Source organism: Elephas maximus, chromosome 3 (assembly GCF_024166365.1).
Source record: "Elephas maximus indicus isolate mEleMax1 chromosome 3, mEleMax1 primary haplotype, whole genome shotgun sequence".
NCBI lineage: Eukaryota > Metazoa > Chordata > Mammalia > Proboscidea > Elephantidae > Elephas > Elephas maximus.
In genome coordinates, this window is record NC_064821.1 from 168,176,598 (window position 1) to 168,198,863 (window position 22,266).

At 35.8% G+C, this 22,266-nt stretch overlaps 1 protein-coding gene and 1 non-coding gene across 8 annotated transcripts in view; one reads left to right on the forward strand and one right to left on the reverse strand.

The window, feature by feature from the left end:
• Positions 1 to 22,266, forward strand: part of ST7L (suppression of tumorigenicity 7 like) — a 185,534-nt gene that overhangs the window by 24,331 nt on the left and 138,937 nt on the right. For all 7 annotated transcript variants that reach the window (XR_007516743.1, XR_007516744.1, XM_049880060.1 and 4 more), the window contains 2 exons: positions 11,101 to 11,216; positions 18,813 to 18,891. Coding sequence is in view for 5 of the 7 variants with exons in the window: in XM_049880060.1 (XP_049736017.1) it covers positions 11,101 to 11,216; positions 18,813 to 18,891 (195 nt within the window). In the remaining 2 variants the exon portion in view is untranslated. The remainder of the gene's footprint in view (positions 1 to 11,100; positions 11,217 to 18,812; positions 18,892 to 22,266) is intronic.
• On the reverse strand, positions 9,492 to 9,599 carry LOC126074115 (U6 spliceosomal RNA). The gene has a single exon (XR_007516923.1). It is a non-coding gene; the product is annotated as a U6 spliceosomal RNA (small nuclear RNA).

Sequence of the window (22,266 nt, forward strand, 5' to 3'; positions counted from 1 at the left end):
CCATAATTTATCCATTCACCCATTGATGGGGACCTTGGTTGCTTCCATCTTTTTGCTGTTGTAAACAGTGCTGCAATAAACATGGGTGTGCATGTATCTGTTCGTGTAAAGGCTCTTATTTCTCTAGGATGTTCCAAGGAGTGGGATTGGTGGATCATGTGGTAGTTCTATTTCTAGCTTTTTAAGGAAGCGCCAAATCAATTTCCAAAGTGTTTGTACCATTTTAAATTCCCATCAGAAGCGTACAAGTGTTCTGGTCTCTCCACAACCTTGCCAACATTTATTATTTTGTGTTTTTGGATTAATGCCAGCCTTGTTGGAGTGAGTTGGAATCTCACTGTAGTTTTGATTTGCATTATTCTAATGGCTAATAATCCTGAGTGTTTCCTCATGTAGCAGCAAAGTACCAGTTCAGATTCTTTTCCCATTTTTTAATAGGGTTATTTGTCTTTTTGTAGTTGAGTTTTTGCAGTATCATGTAGACTTTAGACATAAGACACTAATCAGAAATGTCATAGCTAAAAACTTTTTCCCAGTCTGTAGGTAATCTTTTTACTCTTTTGGTGAAGTCTTTGGATGAGCATACGTGTTTAATTTTTAGGAGCTCCCAGTTATCTAGTTTCTTTTCTGCATTGTTAATAATGTTTGCATGCTGTTGATGACATGTATTAGGGCTCCTAGCATTGTCCCTGTTTTTTCTTCCATGATCTTTATTGTTTTAGATTTTATATTCAGGTCTTTGATCCATTTTGAGTTCGTTTTTGTGCGCGGTGTGAAGTATGGGTCTTGTTTGATTTTTTTGCAGATGGATATCCAGTTATGCCAGCACCATTTGTTAAAGACACTGTCTTTTCCCCATTTAACTGACTTTGGGCCTTTGTCAAATATCAGCTGCTCATATGTGGATGGATTTATGTCTGGATTCTCAATTCTGTTCCATTGGTCTAAGTATCTGTTGTTATACCACTACCAGGCTGTTTTGACTACTGTGGCAGTGTAATAGATTGTAAAATCAAGTAGAGCGAGGCCTCCCACTTTGTTCTTCTTTTTCTGTAATGCTTTACTTATCTGGGGCCCCTTTCCCTTCCATATGAAATTGGTGATTTGTTTCTCCATCTCATTAAATTCGTTGGAATTTGGATCGGAATTACATTGTATCCATAGAGGCTTTTGGTAGAATAGACATTTTTACAATGTTAGGTCTTTCTATCCATGAGCAAGATACGTTTTTCCACTTTTGTAGGTCTCTTTTGGTTTCTTGCGGTAGTGTCTTGTTGTTTTCTTTGTATGTCTTTTACTTTTCTGGAAAGATTTATTCCTAAGTGTTTTATCTTCTTGGGGGCTACTGTAAATGGTATTGATTTGGTGATTTCTTCTTCAATGTTCTTTTTGTTGGCATAGAGGAATCCAACTGATTTTTGGATGTTTATCTTGTATCCCAATACTCTGCTGAGCTCTTCTATTAGTTTCAGTAGTTTTCTTGAGGATTCTTTAGGGTTTTCTGTGTATAAGATCATGTCATCTGTAAATAGAGATACTTCTACTTCTTCCTTGCCAATCTGGATGCCTCTTCTTTCTTTATCTAGCCTAATTGCTCTGGCTAGGACCTCCAGCACAATGTTGCATAAGAGTGGTGATAAGGGGCATCCTTGTCTGATTCCTGATCTCAGGGGGAATGCTTTCAGACTCTCTCCATTTAGGATGAAGTTGGCTGTTGGCTTTGCATAACCCCAGAATGTTGAGGAATTTTCCATCTATTCCTATTCCACTGAGTTTTTATCATGAATGGGTGTTGAGCTCTGTCAAATTCCTTTTCTGTGTCAATTGATAAGATCATGTGGTTCTTGTCTTGTTTTATTTATATGATGGATTACATTAATTGCTTTTCTTACGTTGAACCATCTCTTCGTATCTGGTATGAATCCCACTTGGTCATGGTGAATTATTTTTTTGACATGTTTTTGAATTCTCTTGGCTAGAATTTTGTTGAGGATCTTTGCATCTAAGTTCATAAGGGCTATAGGTCTGTAATTTTCTTTTTTTGTGTTGCCTTTACCTGATTTTGGTATCAGGGATATACTGGCTCCATAGAATGAGTTTGGGAGTATTCCATCCTTTTCTATGCTCTGAAATACCTTTAGTAGTAGTGGTGTTAACTCTTCTCTGAAAGTTTGGTAGAACTCTGCAGTGAAGCCGTCTGGACCAGGGCTTTTTTTTTGTTGGGAGTTTTTTGATTACCTTTTCAATCTCTTCTTTGTTACTGGTTTATTTAGTTGTTCTACCTCTGTTTGTGTTAGTTTAGGTAGGTAGTGTGTTTCTAGACATTCATCCACTTCTTCTGGGTTTTCAAATTTGTTAGAGTACAATTTTTTATAGTAATCTGATATGATTCTTTTAATTTCAGTTGGGTCTGTTGTAATATCAGCCATCTTATTTCTTATTTGGGTTATTTGCTTCCTCTCCTGTTTTTCTTTTGTCAGTTTGGCCAATGGTTTATCAATTTTGTTAATTTTTTCTGAGAACCAGCTTTTGGTTTTGTTAACTCTTTCAATTGTTTTTCTGTTTTCTATTTGATTTAATTTTGCTCTAATTTTTGTTATTTGCTTTCTTCTGGTGCTTGAAGATTTCTTTTGCTGCTCTCTTTCTATTTGTTCAAGTTGTAAGGATAATTCTTTGATTTTGGCCCTTTCTTCTTTTTGTATGTGTGCATTTATTGATTTAAATTGACCTCTGAGTACTGCTTTCACTGTGTCCCAAAGGTTCTGATAGGAATTGGTTTCATTCTCATTGAATTCTATGAATTTCTTTATTCCATCCTTGATGTGTTCTATAACCCAGGGTATTGTTCAGTTTCCCAAGTGTTTGATTTCTTTTCCCCGCTTTTTCTGTTATTGATTTCTACTTTTATGGCTTTATGGTCCGAGAAGATGTTTTGTAATATTTCGATGTTTTGGATTCTGCTAAGTCTTGCTTTATGATGTGGTCTGTTCTGGAGAATGTTCCATGTGCGTTGGAAAAGAAAGTATACTTGGCTGCTGTTGGGTGGCGTGTTCTGTATATGTCTGTGAGGTCAAGTTGGTTGATTGTGGCATTTAGATCTTCCGTGTTTTTATTCAGCTTCTTTCTGGATGTTTTGTCCTACACTGAAAGTGATGCGTACAAGTCTCTTACTATAATTGTGGCGCTGTCTATCTCAGTTTTCAATGCTGTTAGAATTTGTCTTATGTATCTTGCAGCCCTGTCATTGGGTGCATAAATATTTGATATGGTTATATCCTCCTGGTATATTGTCCCTTCAGTCATTATATACTGTCTTTCCTTATCCTTAGTTGTGGATTTAACTTTAAATTCTATTTTGTCAGAAATTAATATTGCCACTCCTGCTCTTTTTTGGTTGTTGTTTGCTTGATAGATTTTTTTCCATCCTTTGAGTTTTAGTTTGTTTGTGTCTCTTAAGTCTAAGGTGTGTCTCTGGTAGGCAGAATATAGACAGATCGTGTTTTTTTATCCATTCTGCCATTCCGTGTCTTTATTGGTGCATTTAGTCCGTTTACATTCAGCATAATTAGGGGTAGGTATGAATTTAGTGCTGTAATTCTGATGTCTTTTTCTGTGTGTTTTTGACAGTTTCTTTTTCCCACTGAATTTTTTGTGTTAAGTAGTTTATATATTGTCTTTTCCTCTTACTCGTTGTTGTTGATTTTGTTTCTGCTGAGTCTATATTTTTTTCTTGTATCTTATTTTGATGAGTAGGATTATTAGCCTCCTTTGTAGTTACTTTAACATTTACGCCTATTTTTCTAGGTTTAAGCCTAAATTTTATTTCTTTATATCGCCTTGTCTTCCTGTCCATATGAAAGATCTATGACTACATTTCTTAGTCCCTCTTTTTTCTTTTGATGTTGTCTTCTTTTACGTAATGACATCGCTGTTTCCCTGTTTTGAGCATTTTTTCATCTTGATTTATTTTTGTAATTTCCCTATCTGGGTTGACATCAGATTGTTCTGTCCAGTGTTCTAGTCTTGGGTTGATATCTGATATTACTGATTTTCTAACCAGTGCTCCTTTTAGTATTTCTTGTAGTTTTGTTTTTTTTTTTTAATGAATTGCCTAAACTTCTCTTTATCTAGAAATGTCCTAATTTCGCTTTCATATTTGAGAGACAGTTTTGCCAGATATATGATTCTTGTCTGGCAATTTTTTTCCTTCAGTGCCTTGTATAAGTCATCCCACTACCTTCTGGCCTGCATGGTTTGTGCTGAGTAGTCCAAGCTTATTCTTATTGACTCCTCTTTGTAGGTGACTTTTCGCTTATCTGTAGCTGCTCTTAAAATTCTCTCTTTATCTTTGGTTTTGGCAAATTTGATTATAATATGTCTTGGTGACTTTCTTTTAAAATCTACCTTATGTGGAGTTCGATGAGCATCTTGGATAGATATCTTCTCATCCTTCACAATATCAGGGACTTTTTCTGCCAACAAATCTTCAACAATTCTCTCTGTATTTTCTGTTATCCCTCCCTGTTGTGGCACTCCAATTACTCATAGGTTATTTCTCTTGATAGAGTCTCACATGATTCTTAGGGTTTCTTCATTTTTTTTAATTCTTTTATCTGATTTTTCTTCGGATATATTGCTGCCAAGTGCCTTACCTTCAGTCTCATGAATCCTGCCTTCCACTTGCTCAGTTCTGCTCCTCTGACTTTCAATTGAGTTGTCTAACTCTGTAATTTTACTGTGAATCTTCTGAATTTCAGATTGCTGTCTCTCTATGGATCCTTGCAGCTTATTAAATTTTTCATTATGTTCTTGAATAACCTTTTTAATTTCTTCGACTGCTTTGTCTGTGTGTTCCTTGGCTTGTCCTGCATATTGCCTGATCTCCTTCCCGATGTCTTGAAGAGTTTTGTATATTAATCTTTTGTATTCTGCATCCGGTAGTTCCAGGAAGGCACCTTCATCCAGAAGATCTCTCGATTTTTTTGTTTTGAGAGCTTGTTGAAGCAATCATGATCTGCTTCTTTATGTGATTTGATATTGACTGTTGTCTCCTAGCCATCTATAAGTTATTGTATTAATTTATTTTATGTTTGCTTACTATATCCTAGCTTCTTGCTTTGTTTTGTTTTGATATGTCCAGATAGGCTGCTTGAGTGAGCTAGCTTGATTATTTTTGCCTTTGAAGCTCTAACGTCTTGTCACTAGATGGCTAGAACTGTTACCAGGTATATGAGCCTAGCAGTCCATTCACTTTTCATGTATGGATTCAGCTCAGATGTCCAGGTAGTTGGTCCTCAAGTGCGTGGTACAGGCTCTATCCTACAGTCATGGAGGGGCAGGGGTGATCAGTGTAGGTACAGGTATCTGGTTGCAGTAAGGGGCCATGCTCTGAACAAGGCAGGGAGGTGACAACTGTCCCCCCAAGTGTCTGTGAGGAAAGAGTGTCCCTGTTCCCTAGAGTGCACAGGTGAGTGGGTTCTGTAGACAGACCATGGGCACCCAGTGCTTTGGTTGTAACACCTGGGATGTACTGGTTATCCTTGGACCCCTGTTGTGGGTGGCTAGGTGACCTGAGTGGACCCACCAGTCCCTAGGCCCCAGATGTGGGTAGTTGAGGGCCCTGTTTAATAGGCAAAGTGGTGTCAAACATCAAACACCCACCTCTCCACTGCACAGCTAAAATAGTTGCAGTCTGCCAATAAGGGCCTATTCTCCTGAAATAGGCCCACACAGGTTCATGCAGGGGAAAAGGTATTTAAAGTCCATGGACTGTTTATGCCTGGACAGGAGCTACTTCTCTCCTGAGGTTCCTAGGTTAGTGGAGCTGGCAGATTATCTTTTCCCCAGTTGTGAATTTATTCCCTCTCCACGGCTGGCAGAATGACTCAGGGTGTCCAGCAGGACCTATCTTAGGCCCAGGGAAATCGACAGCCATTGATGCCGGCTTCGGGGTTGGGGACATGGTAAAATATATGCAGATACTTAGCTTTTGCTGATAGTGCTCTTCTTCTCTGGTTCTGGAGGTGTGAGTAGGCTGTGTGGCTGGCTGTTTCTCTGTGAGGAAACAGCGGCTGAACGCTACCACTAGCCCATTGCCAGTCTGAGGGTTCCTGGCGATTTAGGTCCGATAACTCCTCTCTGTTTCTCCTCTACCGTCTCTCTCTTCCCTTGCTGCTCAGTCCATTTTCTAACTTTGCCTTTGATATTCAGGGCTTCTAGCTTGTTACAAGTGTAATCGTTTCACTTGTTTTTTTGGGCGTTTGTTGTAAGACGGTTCACTGGAAGTGTCTGATTACCCCACCATCTTGTCGCTGCCTCCTCTCAGAAAACATTTTTTGAAGCTTGTAACCTAAAATACTTCACTTTTATCTAGAGAACAATTTTTTTTGAACAATTAGTTTGTCTTAATATAAAAGTCTCTAAGTCACATTGGTAATCATTGAGTGGTTGCTAGAAAGCTTAAAACCTTAGCAAGTATATGGAACTCTTTGGTATGCATTTCATATGTAAGCTTCATTACAGGCTCCATTTTATGTCCCTATCTTTGTTTTTCTATTCTGAATCTTTTTTATTTACTTCTAATTTAAATTGTTGATACTGTACACTATAGTTTTCACTGCTTTAAATCATTTTGGGGAAAAATGTGGATGGTTTATAAATAACATTTTTCATGATTTTAGAATGCATAGAAAAACTTTGCTAAGTGAGCAAGGTTTTGTGTTTTCTTTTTTCTGGATAATTTCTCACAAAATACACCTCCTCCTCAGTTATGAACTCTCATTATACAACATTTCCCGTTTACGACAATAGTAAGAAATCTACTATCTGACTGTTTTGCACACATACGACATACGTCTGGTACTAACCAATGCCAAGGTGCGAGGCAAGGGTAATAATGCTAGCTGTGATGATTAAGGTTATGTGTAAACTTGGCTGGGCCTTGATTTTCAGTGGTGTGGCAGTTATATAATGATGTTACTTGGAAGTTATGTAATGATGTAAATTAGCAGTTATGTAATGATGTAAATTGGCTGTTATGTACTGATGTAGTCATCCTCCATTTTGTGATCTGATGTGGCCATCGTCCATTTTTGCATAATGCTGATTTTCACATAACCACCTGGTCTTTGGAACCTGACCATGCTGATAAGTGAGGAGTGGGTGTAGGTCAAAACTTTAAATAGCAAGGCACTTTTTACTAACAAAAAACTTGAACTTTGACCATTTAAATAAATAACAGTTACAATGTACTTTAGAAATGCTTTTTAATTATAAAATATATGCATATACATTGTGAAAAAATTGGAAAATACAAAAATGAATAAAGAAGAAAGTAAAAATCACCGTTTCCACCACTATGTGATAATTGCTGTTAACATTTCACAGCAGTAATATTAATATTTTGTTAGTACTTTTGTCCAGTCTCTTTTCTGTATACATACATAGAAACAAAACTCAAAGATCATAAAGTATATAGAGTTTTACATCCTACTTTTTTCTCTTAATATAATATTGTGTGAATTTACCCATGGTTTTAAGTATTTTTCAAAAACATGATTTTTCATTGTTGTAATATATTTTATTATCTAGAAGTACCATACTTTACCTACAGCATTCCTATTTGAGTCAATAAGATTATTATTTCACTGTTAACATTTAGAGTAGAGGGGTATTTTGTATGTAAATAATTAGCCACATTGTTTCCTTAGGGTCAGTTTGTAGCACTGGGATTACTGAGTCAAAGAATATTAACAGATTATTTTTTTTCTTCCCTTTAATCTGTCCTTTTTTAATTGCCGAGTTTTTCAAAAATAAACAAAAGTAGAGAAAATTGAATAATGAAGTCTCATGTTCCCATTCTCCAGCTAGGTGTGAATATTTTTAAGACCCTTGGGAGTTGTTACCTAATTGATTTCTGGACAGAATTCAGCAATTTATATTTATGCTAGCAGTATATGTGAGTCCATATTCCATCTCACCCTTGATAATACGTCTTCACCAATTTGATAGGATAAGCAGCATTATGACAAGTAGAGAAAAGGTTGAAGTTGTCAAGGATTTCGTTTTGCTGGGATCCACAATCAACACCCATGGAAGCAGCAGTCAAGAAATCAAAAGACGCATTGCACTGGCCAAATCTGCTTCAAAAGACCTCTTTAAAGTGTTAAAAAGCAAAGATGCAACCTTCAGGACAAGTCGTGGTATTTTTCAATTGCCTCATATGCATGTGAAAGCTGGACAATGAATAAGGAAGAAGAATTGATGCCTTTGGATTATGGTCTTGGTGAAGAATATTGAATGTACCATGGACTACCAGAAGAATGAAGAAATCTATCTTGGAAAAAGTACAGCCAGAATGCCCCTTAGAAGCTAGGATGGTGAGTCTTCATCTCACATACTTTGGACTTACTATCAGAAGAGACCAGTCCCAGAAGAAGGACATCATGCTTGGTAAAGTGGAGGGTGAGCGAAAGAGAGGAAGACCCTCAGCAAGATGGATTGACACAGTTGGTACAATGATGGGCTCAAGCATGACGATGATTGTGAGGATGGCGCAGGACCAGGCAGCATTTTGTTTTATTGTACGTAAGGTCACTGTGAGTCGAAACTGACTCAACAGCACCTAACAACAACAACAACTTGAGAGGTGAAAAGTAAAATTTAGTTGTTTTAATTTGCTGTTTTTAATTACTAACGAAATTGGACATTAAAAAATGTGTCTAATACCCAGTTTGTTAACCTGCTATTGATTTATTGTGGGTTTGGGGGAAACAAAAATATAAAATTTTAATTTAGTAAAATGTGGAAATAATCTGTCTTCACTTTTATGTTTTGAAAGGCCACCTGTGTTTTCTTTCTTTTTTTTAATGACTTTTTCCCTCGATTTTAAAAGTGATAATTATCCAATGTGAAAAATAAGAAAAAGAGAAAACAGCCATAATCCTATCCTCTAGTGATAAGGACTACTAACGTGTGAGTGTATTTCCTTCTGGCCTTTCATTTTATGCATATATACACAATAAAATCATTTAAGGGATTAGTACTCTATATGTTTTTTACACCAGGCACTATTTCATGCATATTTTTTCTTCTCAATCAATATTGATCCTCCTCATTTTTTTTACTATTGAAATATTGTGTTGCGTTTTCAGTGAAAGTTTGCACATAGATTAGTTTCCTGCTTAACAATTAATGCACAGTTTGTTCAGTGACATTGGTTAGGTTTTCCACAGTGTCAGCTTTCTCATTATTTCCATTCTGGTTGTTTCATTTCCAGTAATCTAGTTTCCCTGTCCCCTTGCCTTCTCATCTTTTCGTTTGAGTAAATGTTGACCTCACATAGATGATTTTTCAAGGAGCACAGTACTCACGGATGATTCAGATGCATTCTTTAAGCTAGGTTATTCCTTTCCATCTGTGGAAAAATGGCTTCTGAAAACCTATCAGAGAGTGTCCTTTATAAACTGTTCACACACACAATGTCAGAAAAAAAAAAAATGGAACGCCTCACGTATTTACATGTCATCTTTGGGCGGGGGCCATGCTAATCTTCTCTAGTATCGTTCCAATTTTAGTATATGTGCTGCCGAAGCGAGCACCCTCCTCATCGTTTTTAATGACTGTGTGTTATTTGACCATGTGGTTGTATTACTTTTTACTTAACAATCCCTTTTCGCTAGATATTTAAATTATGTCTATTTCCAACTATATAAACATGCTTCTTTGAGCCTCTCAGCACATACATCCTTGTGTATCTGTCCAATTACTTCCTTCAGATTAATTCCCAAAAGTGGAATTGCTAGATCAAAGATTTTTAATACGTATTAACAAATTTCCCTGGAGAAAGATGGTACCAATTTATTCTCTCACACCAGTGTGTGAGGCCTGAGTACCTTGAATCAACAGCTTTGGCACTTTTTTGTATTGTGGCTGTACATGTCTTCATTATCATCAAAACTGTGTAAATTTTATCCTTTAACTCAGTAATTCCACTTCTGGAATTTTTTTTTTTTTAATTGTGCTTTAGATGAGGATTTACAGAGCAAATTAGTGCTCATTAAACAATGCACATACCGTTTTGTGACATTGGTTGCCAACCCCATGACGTGTCAACACTCTCCTCTCTTTGACCATGAGTTCCCCATTACCAGCTTCCCTGTCCCTTTCTGCCTTCTTGTCTGTGCCTGTAGGTTGGTGTGTCTGTTTAGTTCTTGTTTTGTTTTATGGGCCTGTCTAATCTTGGGCTGAAGGGTGAACCTCAGGAGTGGCTTCAGTACGGAGTTAAAAGGATATCTGGGGACCATACTCTTGGGGTTTCTCCAGTCTCTGTCAGACCATTAAATCTGGTCTTTTTCTTTGAGTTAGAATTTTGTTCTACATTTATCTCCAGCTCTGTCCAGGGCCCAGTATTACGATTCATGTCTGAGCAGTTGATGGTGGTAGCCAGGCACCATCTAGTTGTGCTGGACTCAATCTGGTGGAGTCTGTGGCCATCGTGATCCATCAGTCCTTAGGACTAATCTTTCCCTTGTGTCTTCGGTTTTCTTCTTTCTCCCTTGTTCCAGGTGGGGTGGGACCAGTGGAGTATCTTATATGGACGCTCACAAGCTTTTAAGACCCCAGACGCTACTCACCAAAGTAGGATGTAGAACACTTTATCAACTATGTTATGCCAGTTGAGCTAGATGTCCCCTGTCTTGTAGTTTCTTTATAATTTTAACACTTGATTCTAATTCATTGAGAATTTAAATATATTTAAGTATATTTAATAAGAATTTATTTAAGTATATTCAATAAGAATTCGTTTAAGAATGTTTAATAAGAATATATGTAATATATCTAACTCAAATTGTTTTTTTCCCTTCAAACCAATATTTGCACCACCGTTTATTGAATATTCTTCACTGGTTTTTGATGCTTCATTATCATACTCTGAACAATTTGTGTAGATCATCTCTTCTGTTTTATTATTGATTATAATAAGCTTTCAAAACATGCTCAAATGGAATATGTAGTAGTATATTCTTTTATTTTAAATAGCATCTGTTGTAGCTTTCATGTTCAATTTAAATATTTTCTTTCTTTTTTTTTAAAATAAAGATACACTTGGGTGACTGGTAAAGAGCCACTTACATACTATGACATGAATTTGTCAGCTCAGGACCATCAGACCTTTTTCACCTGTGACACTGACTTCTTACGCCCTTCAGACACAGGTGTGTATAATATCTGTTCATGTGGTAGACAATTATCATGACAATTATTTTAAAGATTCTTTAGAGTTATTTTGTAATATCTAGATTATTTGGCTTGGGGTTGTTTTCATCATTGATAAGAAACACAGGTTAAATTGAAACTAATTGTGGTTGGAAAATAGGTTGACAAACTACTTTTCTATGTTATAAAGAATTTAAAAGTATTTTATAAAAAAATATTAAATTGCTTCTTTTACTTAAAAAAATCTTTCAGATCAAATACAGCAGCTGCTTATTAGAGTAATAACGTACCCTGTTTTGGTTTGGGAAGTTAACACTTGCAATTATACATAACAGAAAAGAGTAGGAAAATATGTAAAGATTGGAGAATGGAATGAAGAGAAAAATGGGTTATATTTTTACTTTAGTCATAAATTAGAGATACATGTAAAATGGTAGAAGATCATAGACGGTACCTATATTTAGTCCTCTCTGAAGCTGTACTCTATAGAAGAAAGTATTGAGACTCATTAATGTATGGCTTAGAGACAGAGACTTTTATCACAACTTTTCTTTACATTGCTTCCCAGTCCTTATATATCTTGTGAGCTACATTTTAATCCTTCAAGAATCAAATTAAAAGTCATATTCTGTAGACTCTTGACACAGAGTTAACTATTTTCTCCTCTGCATTTGTACACGACTTAGTTGAAACCTCAATGAAATAATTTTAATTTATTCAACCACAAACATTTATTTGTTAATGTTATCACATTGCTTTCATGTTTGTCCTGCCTAGCAAAATGTGAAACTTTGCAGGGCAAGGGCTATATTCTCCTTGTCTTTGTATGCCTATCATCTAGCACATTGTCTGGCATATTTGTAAATAATAGTTATTCTTTGATGGAAGTATGAACAAATGAGGTATGAAACATATCTTAAGCAATTTCACTAATTTGTAACACTTGTATAGCACTTATTATGCTCCAGGCACTGTTCTAAACAATATATATAAATGTACTCATTTAACCTTCCCAATCACTTTACGACATAGGTACTATTATCAGTGCCATTTTACAGATAAGGGAACTGAGGCACAGAGGGATCAAGTGCCCTAAGTCATACAGCCAATAAGTGATAAAGCTAGGTTTCAAATTCAAATCTGGCTCCTTCCCACTACACTATTGCAGCTTCTACCCACCACATACAAGCTCCGTAGATCATTGATAAAAAAAAAACCAAACCAAACCCAGTGCCGTCAAGTCGATTCCGACTCATAGCGACCCTATAGGACAGGGTAGAACTGCCCCACAGAGTTTCCAAGGAGCGCCTGGTGGATTCGAACTGCTGATCCTTTAGTTAGCAGCCGTAGCACTTAACCACTACGCCACCAGGGTTTCCAGACCATTGATAGGCAGAAGAAAATCACCAACAGTAATGGTCTGAAAAATAGCCAGTTTCTCAGCATTGAAGTGAGTTCATTGTGGTATATTTTTCTTGATTAAGTATGTTAAGGGTGGATGGTACCAGGAAACCCAAGGATCTTTGGTATGGCCTCATAAAATGGTTTAATTGCAAATAGAGGAGAAAAAAGAATCGCTTTATGTTTGTATTTTTGATGTTTATACTAATGGTAAAAATTTAGATGTTAGGGAAATGACATCAGTGGAAAATCAGTACTATATGTTACTTTAAGGACTGAGGTAATTCTGAAATTAAGCCTTTACCTCTCACTAATAGGTAGAATTACAAATATTGGTAGGCTTTTCAAATAGCAACCATGGCTATCCACTAAAGCTGTGATCTTAAAATATTTTTGTTTGCATACTTCCTAAAAGAATTTTGAAAAACTGTGTATCCTGTTATTAGTCAGGGTTCTCCAGAAAAACAAAATCAATAGGAAATACGTATTATATATATGGTGAAACCTGTGAGAGCCAGAACCTGACGGAACTGTCTTGTTTTTCTGAGTTTTCCAAGTTTTCTGCCTTTGGCAGGGTGCAGTCTTACCATTTTTCTATTGCTCATTTTAGTGGAGATTACTTGAATTTTCCTTCTCTGACAGGTTTCTGCCTTACACAGGTTCTGGCTTTCACAGGTTTTACTGTATATGTTTGTTGTTGTTTGCCATTGAGTTGATTCCAACTCATAGCGACTCCACGTGTGCAGAGTAGAATTAATTGCTCCATAGGGTTTTTCGAGGCTGTCACCTTTTAGAAGCAGATCACCGGGACTGTCTTCTGAGGTGCTCCTGGGTGGGTTTGAACTGCCAGTCTTTCAGCAAGTAGTTGAGTGCTTAACCGTTTCTGCCATCCAGGGACTCCTATATCTCCTATATGTTTTTACATGTATATACACATTTATATATATGTTTTATGTATATATAATATGTATAACCTATATCTGTCTGTCTGTCTATCTATTTTTTGAGTAATTAGCTCACTCAGGTGTGGGGACTGTTAAGTCTGAAATTTGTAGGGCAGGCTGGCAGGCTAGAAATGCAGGCAAAAGTTGATGTTGCTGTCTTGAGTCTGAAATCTGTAGAGCAGGCTGGAAACGTTGGCTGGATTTCTGTGTTACAGACTTGCAGTAGAATTCCTTTTTCTCCAGGAAACCTGTTTTTGCTATTAAGGCCTTTTACTGATTGGTTGAAGCCCACCCACATTATTGAGGATAACCTTTACTTGAAGTTAATTGATTGTAAATGTTAATCACATCTACAAAATACTTTCACATCAACATCTAGACTAGTGTTTGACCAAACAACTGGGCACCATAGCCTAGCCAAGTTGACACACAAAATTACCTATCACATACCCCTTGACACATTTTTAAGTTGACATCATAAGGTTAAATAATTGCAAAGAATATATTTTTTGACATACTATAAATATATACACTTAAAAACAAAACTAGTATACCCTGTGTTCAGATGTATTTGATGACATCTAATGATTTCATACCCAACTCTATCAATTGAAAAATACATGAACAAACGCTCTTCAACAGTAGTAAATTTTATGTAGGTCCTTTTTCTTCTCGAACTCATGTTTATTCCACACCTCTGTATAATTTTATTATAATATAATTATTTTTATCTTGAGAGTCTTTTGTTGATCACGCTTACATGGTTTTTCATAATAAAAAGTATGTGTATACATTTTTTATAGTTTGAATTTCCTTTGACTATAAAACAGTGAATGTTATCGTGTTTTATTTACATTTTATCAAATCCTTGGGGCTACAAATTTAGGTTTTTCAGCTTTGGAAGTGTCCTCCATATAACCTAAGTGACTGGTGGGTCCTTACTGTCAATTAAATCAGACTTAATTTCTGACAGAGAAATCTGACTTTATTTTTCAATTCAGATAAACAGGTTAACATGCATTCCTGTGGCAACTCTCTCTCTTCTGAATTCTGATTTTAATATAGAAAGATAAATACATTTATGAGCTTTGCCCAGAGTTTATCACTTGGCCAAAATAATGCTCCACTGCCTTTATTATGTCTTTTTTAAAATTTATATATTTTATTGTTTTTGTTAAGAATATACACAGCAAAATATACACCAATTCAACAGTTTCTACATGTACCATTTAGTGACATTGATTACGTTCTTCGAGTTATGCAACCATTCTCACCTTATTTTTCTAACTTGTTCCTCCCCCATTAACATACACTCATTGCCCCCTAGGGTTCCTGTCTAGTATTTCAAGTTGCTGTTGTCAGTTTGATCTGGTATGGATAGTTCTTAAATGAGCATAATGCTCAAGGCAGACATTTTTTACAAGTTAAGCTAAATTATTGTTCCGTTTTAAAAAGACTTAAGGGGATATTTTTGGTTTAAGGTTTAAAGATAATCTCAGGGGAATAGCTTCAGGGATTTATCCACCTTTATAGCTCCCAGAAGTCTGGAGTCCATGAGAATTTGAAATTCTGTTCTTCATTTCCCCTCTTTTGATCAGGGCCTTCTATAGAATCTTTGATCAAAACGGTTAATAATGGTAACTGGGCACCGTCCAGTTCTTCTGGTCTCATGGCAAAAGAGGCAGTTGTTCATGGAGGCAATTAGCCACACATTTCATATCCTCCTTCTAGCCTTGAATCCCCTTCTTCCTCTCTTGCTCCAGGCAAATAAAAAAAAAAAATTTTTTTCTTTTTTTTTGGCAAATAGAGACCAATTATTATGCCTTGGATGACCACTTGCAAGCTTTTAAAACTCCAGGCACATTGTAATGAGCTAGGAGGTAGAACAGAAGCACTAAACAAACAGTTAAGTGGGATGTTCCCTGAAACCATGACCCTAAACGTCCAAACCAAGGAAACAAATCCCATGAGGTCTGTGTTGTATATAAGCAGCCTCAGCAGCTATCCTTTTTTTTTTTTTTATCATTGTTGTAAATATATCTGACACAACTTTGGCCAATTTAGCTTTTACAGGTATACAGCTTATTGACAGCAGTTACAATAATCAGCTGTACAACCTTATCTTTAATCAATATGATATTTCCATTACCATTAGCTCCCCCTTTCCCCCTCCCTCCCACCCATGGTAACTACTAATAAACTTTGTTCTCTATACTTTTGCCATTTCTTGTCTTTTTATATAAGTGAGGTTATACAATATTTGTCATTTTATGATTGACTTATTTCACTCAGCATAATATCTTCCAGCTACATCTACATCGTAGTATGTATTAAGACTTCATTTCTCCTACTGCCTGAGTAGTATTCCATTGTATGTATGTACCACATTTTGTTTATCCATTCATTTTTTAATGGGCATTTCAGTTATTTCCACTTTTTGGCTATTGTCAAAGTTTCTCTTGACTATTGTCATCAGTAATCACCAAATTATTAGATTTTATTCTCATCTTATTGATCTGTTTATCTAAGTTACAGATCAAACATATCTTCAGGGCCAGCCTGCAGTGTTTGGGGATTATTTGTTTTCATGGTATTTTTATTTTTCAACATTTAAAAGTCAGATTTTACATAAAAATCCAGGTTTTATTGAACATTGGAAAATATGGCAGAACAGGATCTGCCTTTCCACTTGGCGGTAATCAGCTAGAGCTGATTGTGTCTCTCTTCTTTAGACAATGCATGTGGTTTAGTTCACTCATTTATGTTTCCTGCCTGGCTTTTGTAGGCATTTACGTTTGTGACTCCTGATCTTGGGATAGCTGCTGGTCTCTTTTCTATTTGTTACCATATTACAATATTATTTAACTTGAAAAATTGATAAATTTGAATCGATTGCTTGTGTTAATTATTTTTTGAGCGTACCAAGAGCTCTTGAAGAGCACAATTGCATCCTAAGTGAGCATTTTGTTTTAAATTAGTCCTAAGCCTTGTTTTAGGAAGATATGCACATTTTTTTCCCCTTACTTTATTTCTCCTTTTCTCTAAATTTAGGACTGGTTGCTCTAAGTCAGAATTGACTCGATGGTACCGGGTTTGGGTTGTGAGGAATAATTTTTTTTTTATTGTACTTTAGGTGAAAGTTTACAGCTCAAGTTAATTTCTCATACAAAAATTTGTACACATATTGTTATGTGACACTAGTTGCAATCCCAATAATGTGACAGCACACTCCCCCTTTCCAACCCCGGGTTTCCTGCATCCATCTAACCAGCTCCTGTCCCTTCCTACCTTCTCATGTTGCCTCCAGACAGAAGCCACCCTTTTGGTCTCATGTATCTGCCTAAACGAAGAAGCACACTCTTCATGTGTATTATTTTCTGTCTTATAGTCCAGTCTAATGTTTGTCTGAAGTCTAATCTTTGGATTTGGGAATGGTTTTAGTTCTGGGTCTACAGAGCGTCCAGGGGCCATGGCTTTGGGGGCTCCTCCAGTCTCAGTCAGACCATTAAGTCTGGTCTTTTATGTGAATTTGAGTTCTGCTCCACACTCTTCTCCTGCTTTGTCAGGGACTGTCTGTTGTGTTCCCTGTCAAGGCGGTCATTGGTGGTAGCCAGGCGCCATCTAATTCTGGTCTTAGGCTGATGGAGTGTGAGGAGTAATCTTGAAAGGCTAGTTAGAGCAATTGAAAACATATGAATAAGAAAAAATGCTTAAAGGAGGATGCGATAACCTCAAAAGAAATTTTAAAAATGCAAATAAAATGAGATAGTTTTCATGTATAAAATTAGCAAAGGTTGATAATACTTAATAAGAAAGTAGGGAAACAGTTACTCTCCTATACTGCTTGGAACAATATAAATTAATATTATCTTATTGAGAGCAGTTTGGAGTATGTATTCAAAGTCTTTTAAAGGATGCATATATTTAAACCAACAGTTCCACTTCTAGAAAGGAAATGCCTGTTCAGATATACAAAGAAAAATGTTGAAAGATAGTCATCACAGTGTTTTTATGTTAGCAAAAATGTGGGTTTAACCTAATTATCCATCAAAAGGGAATTGGTTAAATATAGTACATGGTATTCTTTATTTTAGTATACTAGAATACCAAATACCATTAAAAATGTTTGTAAAGATTCAGTATCAGAATTTGTTTGTAAATATCGTGTAAACTTTAGAAAAGAGCCCTGTCATCAAAAATGGAAAGTCTGATAAAATACTTTATTTTAATGTAAAATTTTAGTGTTTCAGCAGAATTCTGTACTTTACCTGGTCATTATCAGATGGGTACTGACTTGCATCAATTTGTCAAGTTCAGGAAGCATTAGCTGTCAGCTATCTGGTGACATGTTTGATATGAGAAATGTATTTTTGTTACACAAGTGGACTATATTGTCTCCTTTTCTAAGCCAAGACTAATATTTTGTTTCCAAAGGAAAACTGAAACATTTTCCACATCATTCTTTCTGGACAGTTATAGGTTTTGTTCCAAGAGCAACATTCATAGATTCTTATTTTTCTTATCAAACTTCAAATAGGCCAAATAACTTTATGAATTCACTTTGTTTGATTTTTAAGAAGCTTTACTTGGTGCAAAATCTTAATTTTGATAAAATAAATGGTAGCAAAACTAATATTGTTATTCCACAGAGATCCTAAGTCAAGCTTTTGTTGAACCTTGGTAGAGGCTGAGATTTTCCAGAGATGCACTATATTCTAAATTAATTCTTTCCTTTGCCCTTTTTATAGAAAATGCAAGTCCATACCTACATCCTTGATTGAATCACTGATTAGACAAAGACTTTGTTTCTAAGTGTTTTGTATATCTTTGGTAGTCTCATAGAACTTTCAGCATGATAAAAGTAGAACTGGTATATTTTATGATTATAATCTGATATCACTCATACTCAATTTTAACGTGCATTTAGATGTTCATGTATAATAAAAAAAATCTTTTTTTTTTTTATTATACATGAACATCATGTGTAATAATAATGTGATAACTTGGTTTAGGGCCTATATGTGTGACAACACAATTAGAGATTATATTTTATTATATGTGAAACTTCCAAATTAAATGTAAATTTCTCTTTAGGTACATGTGAGATGGTCACCCAGTATCATGTTTTCTTCAGTTTAAGATTGTGTTGTTTAAAGCTCTGTTTATTCCCCTAGTTCATTCATCATACGTTTTGCGTAAGATTATTTACGTCTACCATCTCATCTACTTTTTGAAATATTTTTCCTACAGTTATGCAGAAGGCATGGAGGGAAAGAAATCCTCCAGCTCGAATCAAAGCAGCCTATCAAGCTTTAGAATTAAACAATGAGTAAGTTCGACATATATGGAAAATAAGTTGTTTTGAAGGACACCCAGGCAAATAATTTTGTTTCCTTTTGTCTATTCCTAAGATACTTGGAGTCATTAGCAGTCTCTTTTCCCTTTTTGCATACAAGAGATAAAATTTGTAGTATTCACTGACATCTGTGTTGTGCTTCTGAAATTGTAAAGTTATCTGTGCTTTTGAATAGAAATTATGCTAGAAATGCTTTTTAAAATGGAGAATGCCAATCTAATTGGCGATAATATTGATGAAGTTAAACCAGTACTAAAATACTTATGCCACTAGTTTTAATTTTTTCATTTAAAGCATTCATTCAATTTGAGAATTTCAATTGCTGTTAGCCTTGGAGGCATGAGAAGGGGATTCAAAATAAGTAAAACACAGCTCTGTCAACATTATTTTTTTTTCTCACATCAATGACATTTTTTATAACTCTTTTGTACCTACTTTATATTTTGAGAAAATTAAATTTAAATCTTAATATTTAAATGGGCCAAAACAATAAGTATTAACCTATACAGATTAAGTAAACACCAAGAGTAAAAATATTCTCAATTGGGATTAATCAGTGAACGCTTCCTAAATAAAGTGAATTTAGAGTTGACCTTCTAACCCTTACACAGGTATATTATCTTTATTAAGAAGATATTCTCAAGAGGGAGTGAAAATGACAGAGTAGGAAACTCCAAAAGGCTATTCCTTCACAAAAACAGTGAATACACTGGCAAAAATCCCACAGAATCAACTTTATAAGAACTTTAGAAACTAAAGTTTGTTGCAACCTGACTGAATCTTGGTAAGAGAGCTTTATGGCATTTTAACTTACCCTGGCCCAGTCCCCTATTCCCCAACACAGCAGCAGCCTTGGAGACAACAGCCCACATTCCTACCATAGGTTCCTAGTACCAGAGGGAGCAGAATAGACCTTATTCTCAAGGAGTTATAGTTGTTTGTTTTGATCTGTTTGATGGCTCCCTGAAATACTAGCTCAAAGGGCTTGCCCTTATGTCACTTAACTTTGAATTATTCGATGGCTGAGGCAGCTACCCTCAGGAGCATTTAAAGGCAAATGCATTAGACTCCTGCCACTTGGAGCAGAGATAACAGCTAGGGCAAATAATAGACAAACCAAAAAGCTTGGCAAAAAAAAAAAAAAAAGCCTCGAAAATGAGACACTTTAGAGAATAAAAAGAGATTTGAAAAGTTTCCACATATTCCTGGAAATCTCTAAGGGAATGTAGTAAGCCAGGGCTGGGCACATGCTTAGAAAAGACCTGAGAAGGCCCCAGTTTCTTTCACCTGTGGCTAGCCTTCAGGCTGTGTATGTGTTAAGCAGAAAGTGAAGGCTAAGCATTGTAAACTGCCTGTCTGAAGGTATGCCCAATACACCAGAGCCCATCTGCAAAAACCGGGAATTTTTTGTTTTTGTTTTGGCCCCAGGCATTTAAGAAATCTCTGGCTAATCATTAAGCTAACAGAACAGAGACTTCAGTTGCAAAGAATACAGAACTAGCAAAATTAGTTCAGAAAAGTAACCAAACAATAGCTACATCAGGGGGCAACAACAAATCCTTGTGAAGGGAGAGAATTTGCTTTTTGGAGTTGCCACATTCTAATATTCAAAATGTCCAGTTTCTGACTGGTTTTTAAATAAAGAGGAAAAAAAAATCCAATTTTCAATAAAAATTTATAAGACATGCAAAGAAACAAGAAACTATGGCCCACAGACAGGAAAAAAAGAAAGAGATGTTATCTCTGAGGAAGCCTAGACATTGGACTTACTGGACAAAGACTTTAAATCAACTATTTTAAATATACTCAGAGTAAAAGAAATCATGTTAAAAAAAAAAAAAAAAACTAAAGGAATTTATAAGAATAATTTCTCACCAAATAGAGAATATCAATAAAAAGATAGAAATTGTTAAAAGGAACCCCATAGAAATTCTAGAGTTGAAGAGTACAATACTGAGGTGAAGAATTTATTGGAGAGGTTCCGCAGCAGCTTTGAACAGGCAGAAGAAAGTGTCAATGAACTTAAAGGTGTGCCAATTGAGATTACCCAGTCTGAGGCATAGAAAGAAAAAAGAACCTAAGAGACCTGTAAGGAGCCCTGGTGGTGCGGTGGTTAAAGTGCTTAGCTGTTAACTATAAGGAAAGGTCAGCAGTTTGAACCTACCAGCCACACTACGGGAGAAAGATGTGGCAATCTGCTTCCTTAAAGATTTACAGTCTTGGAAACCCTATGGGGCAGTTTTACTCTGTTCTGTAGGGTCACTATGAGTTAGAATCAACTCGACAGCAATGGGTTTGATTTGGTTTTTAAGATACCTGTACAACACCATCAAGCATACCAATATATGCATAATTGGAGTGCTGGAAGGGGTGAGTGGTGAGAAAGGGACAGAAAGAATATTTGAAGAAATCATGGCCACTTCCCAAATTTGATAAAGACATGAATCTACAGATCCAGGAAGCTCAAGAAACCCTAAGTAGGGTAACTTTAAAGAGATTTACACCAAGACATTATAATCAGACTGTCGAGAAAAGGAGAATCCTGAAAGCAGCAAGAGAGAAGTGACTCATCACACAGAATGGATCTTCAGTAAGATTAAAAGCTGATTTCTCATCAGAAACGATGGAAGCCAGAAGGGTGACATATTTACCCTTCTGGCGACATATTCAGAGTCAATTGGTTGACATATTCAGAGTGCTAAAAGGGGAGAAAAAAGTATCAACCAAGATTTTTATATCCAGCAAAACTATTCTTCAGAAATGAAGGAGAAATTAAGACATTTCTAGAAAAGCAGTAACTGAGATTGTTCATCATTAGGAGACCTGTCCTACGAGAAATAGAAAAGGGAGTCCTTCAGGGTGAAATAAAAGGACACTAGATAGTAACTTGAGTCCATGCAAAAAAATAAAACTGGTAAAGGCAACTACATAGGTAAATATAAAAGTCACTGTTGAAGTACTTTTGGTTTGTAATTTTTCTTTTTTTCCTACATAATTTGAAAGATAACTGTATAAAACAATAATTATAAATTTATGCTGATATGCACACAATTATAAAAATGTAATTTGTGACAGTAACAACATAAGGTAGGCCAGAGCTATATAGGAGCAAAGATTTTCTATACCGTATTTTTATGCAAATAACACACGCCTTCTGCATTTGTTTTCCAGCCACCCCCTCCCCCTTGTGAAGGGAGAGAACTTGATTTTTGGAGCTGCCGCATTCTAATATTAAAAATGTCCAGTTTTCTGACAGGTTTTTAAATAAAGAGAAAGATATTTTCATAAGTGTGCTAGGCTAATTTTTTTTACAGCAACAAGTGAAAGAGGACTGACACGGCAGCACTT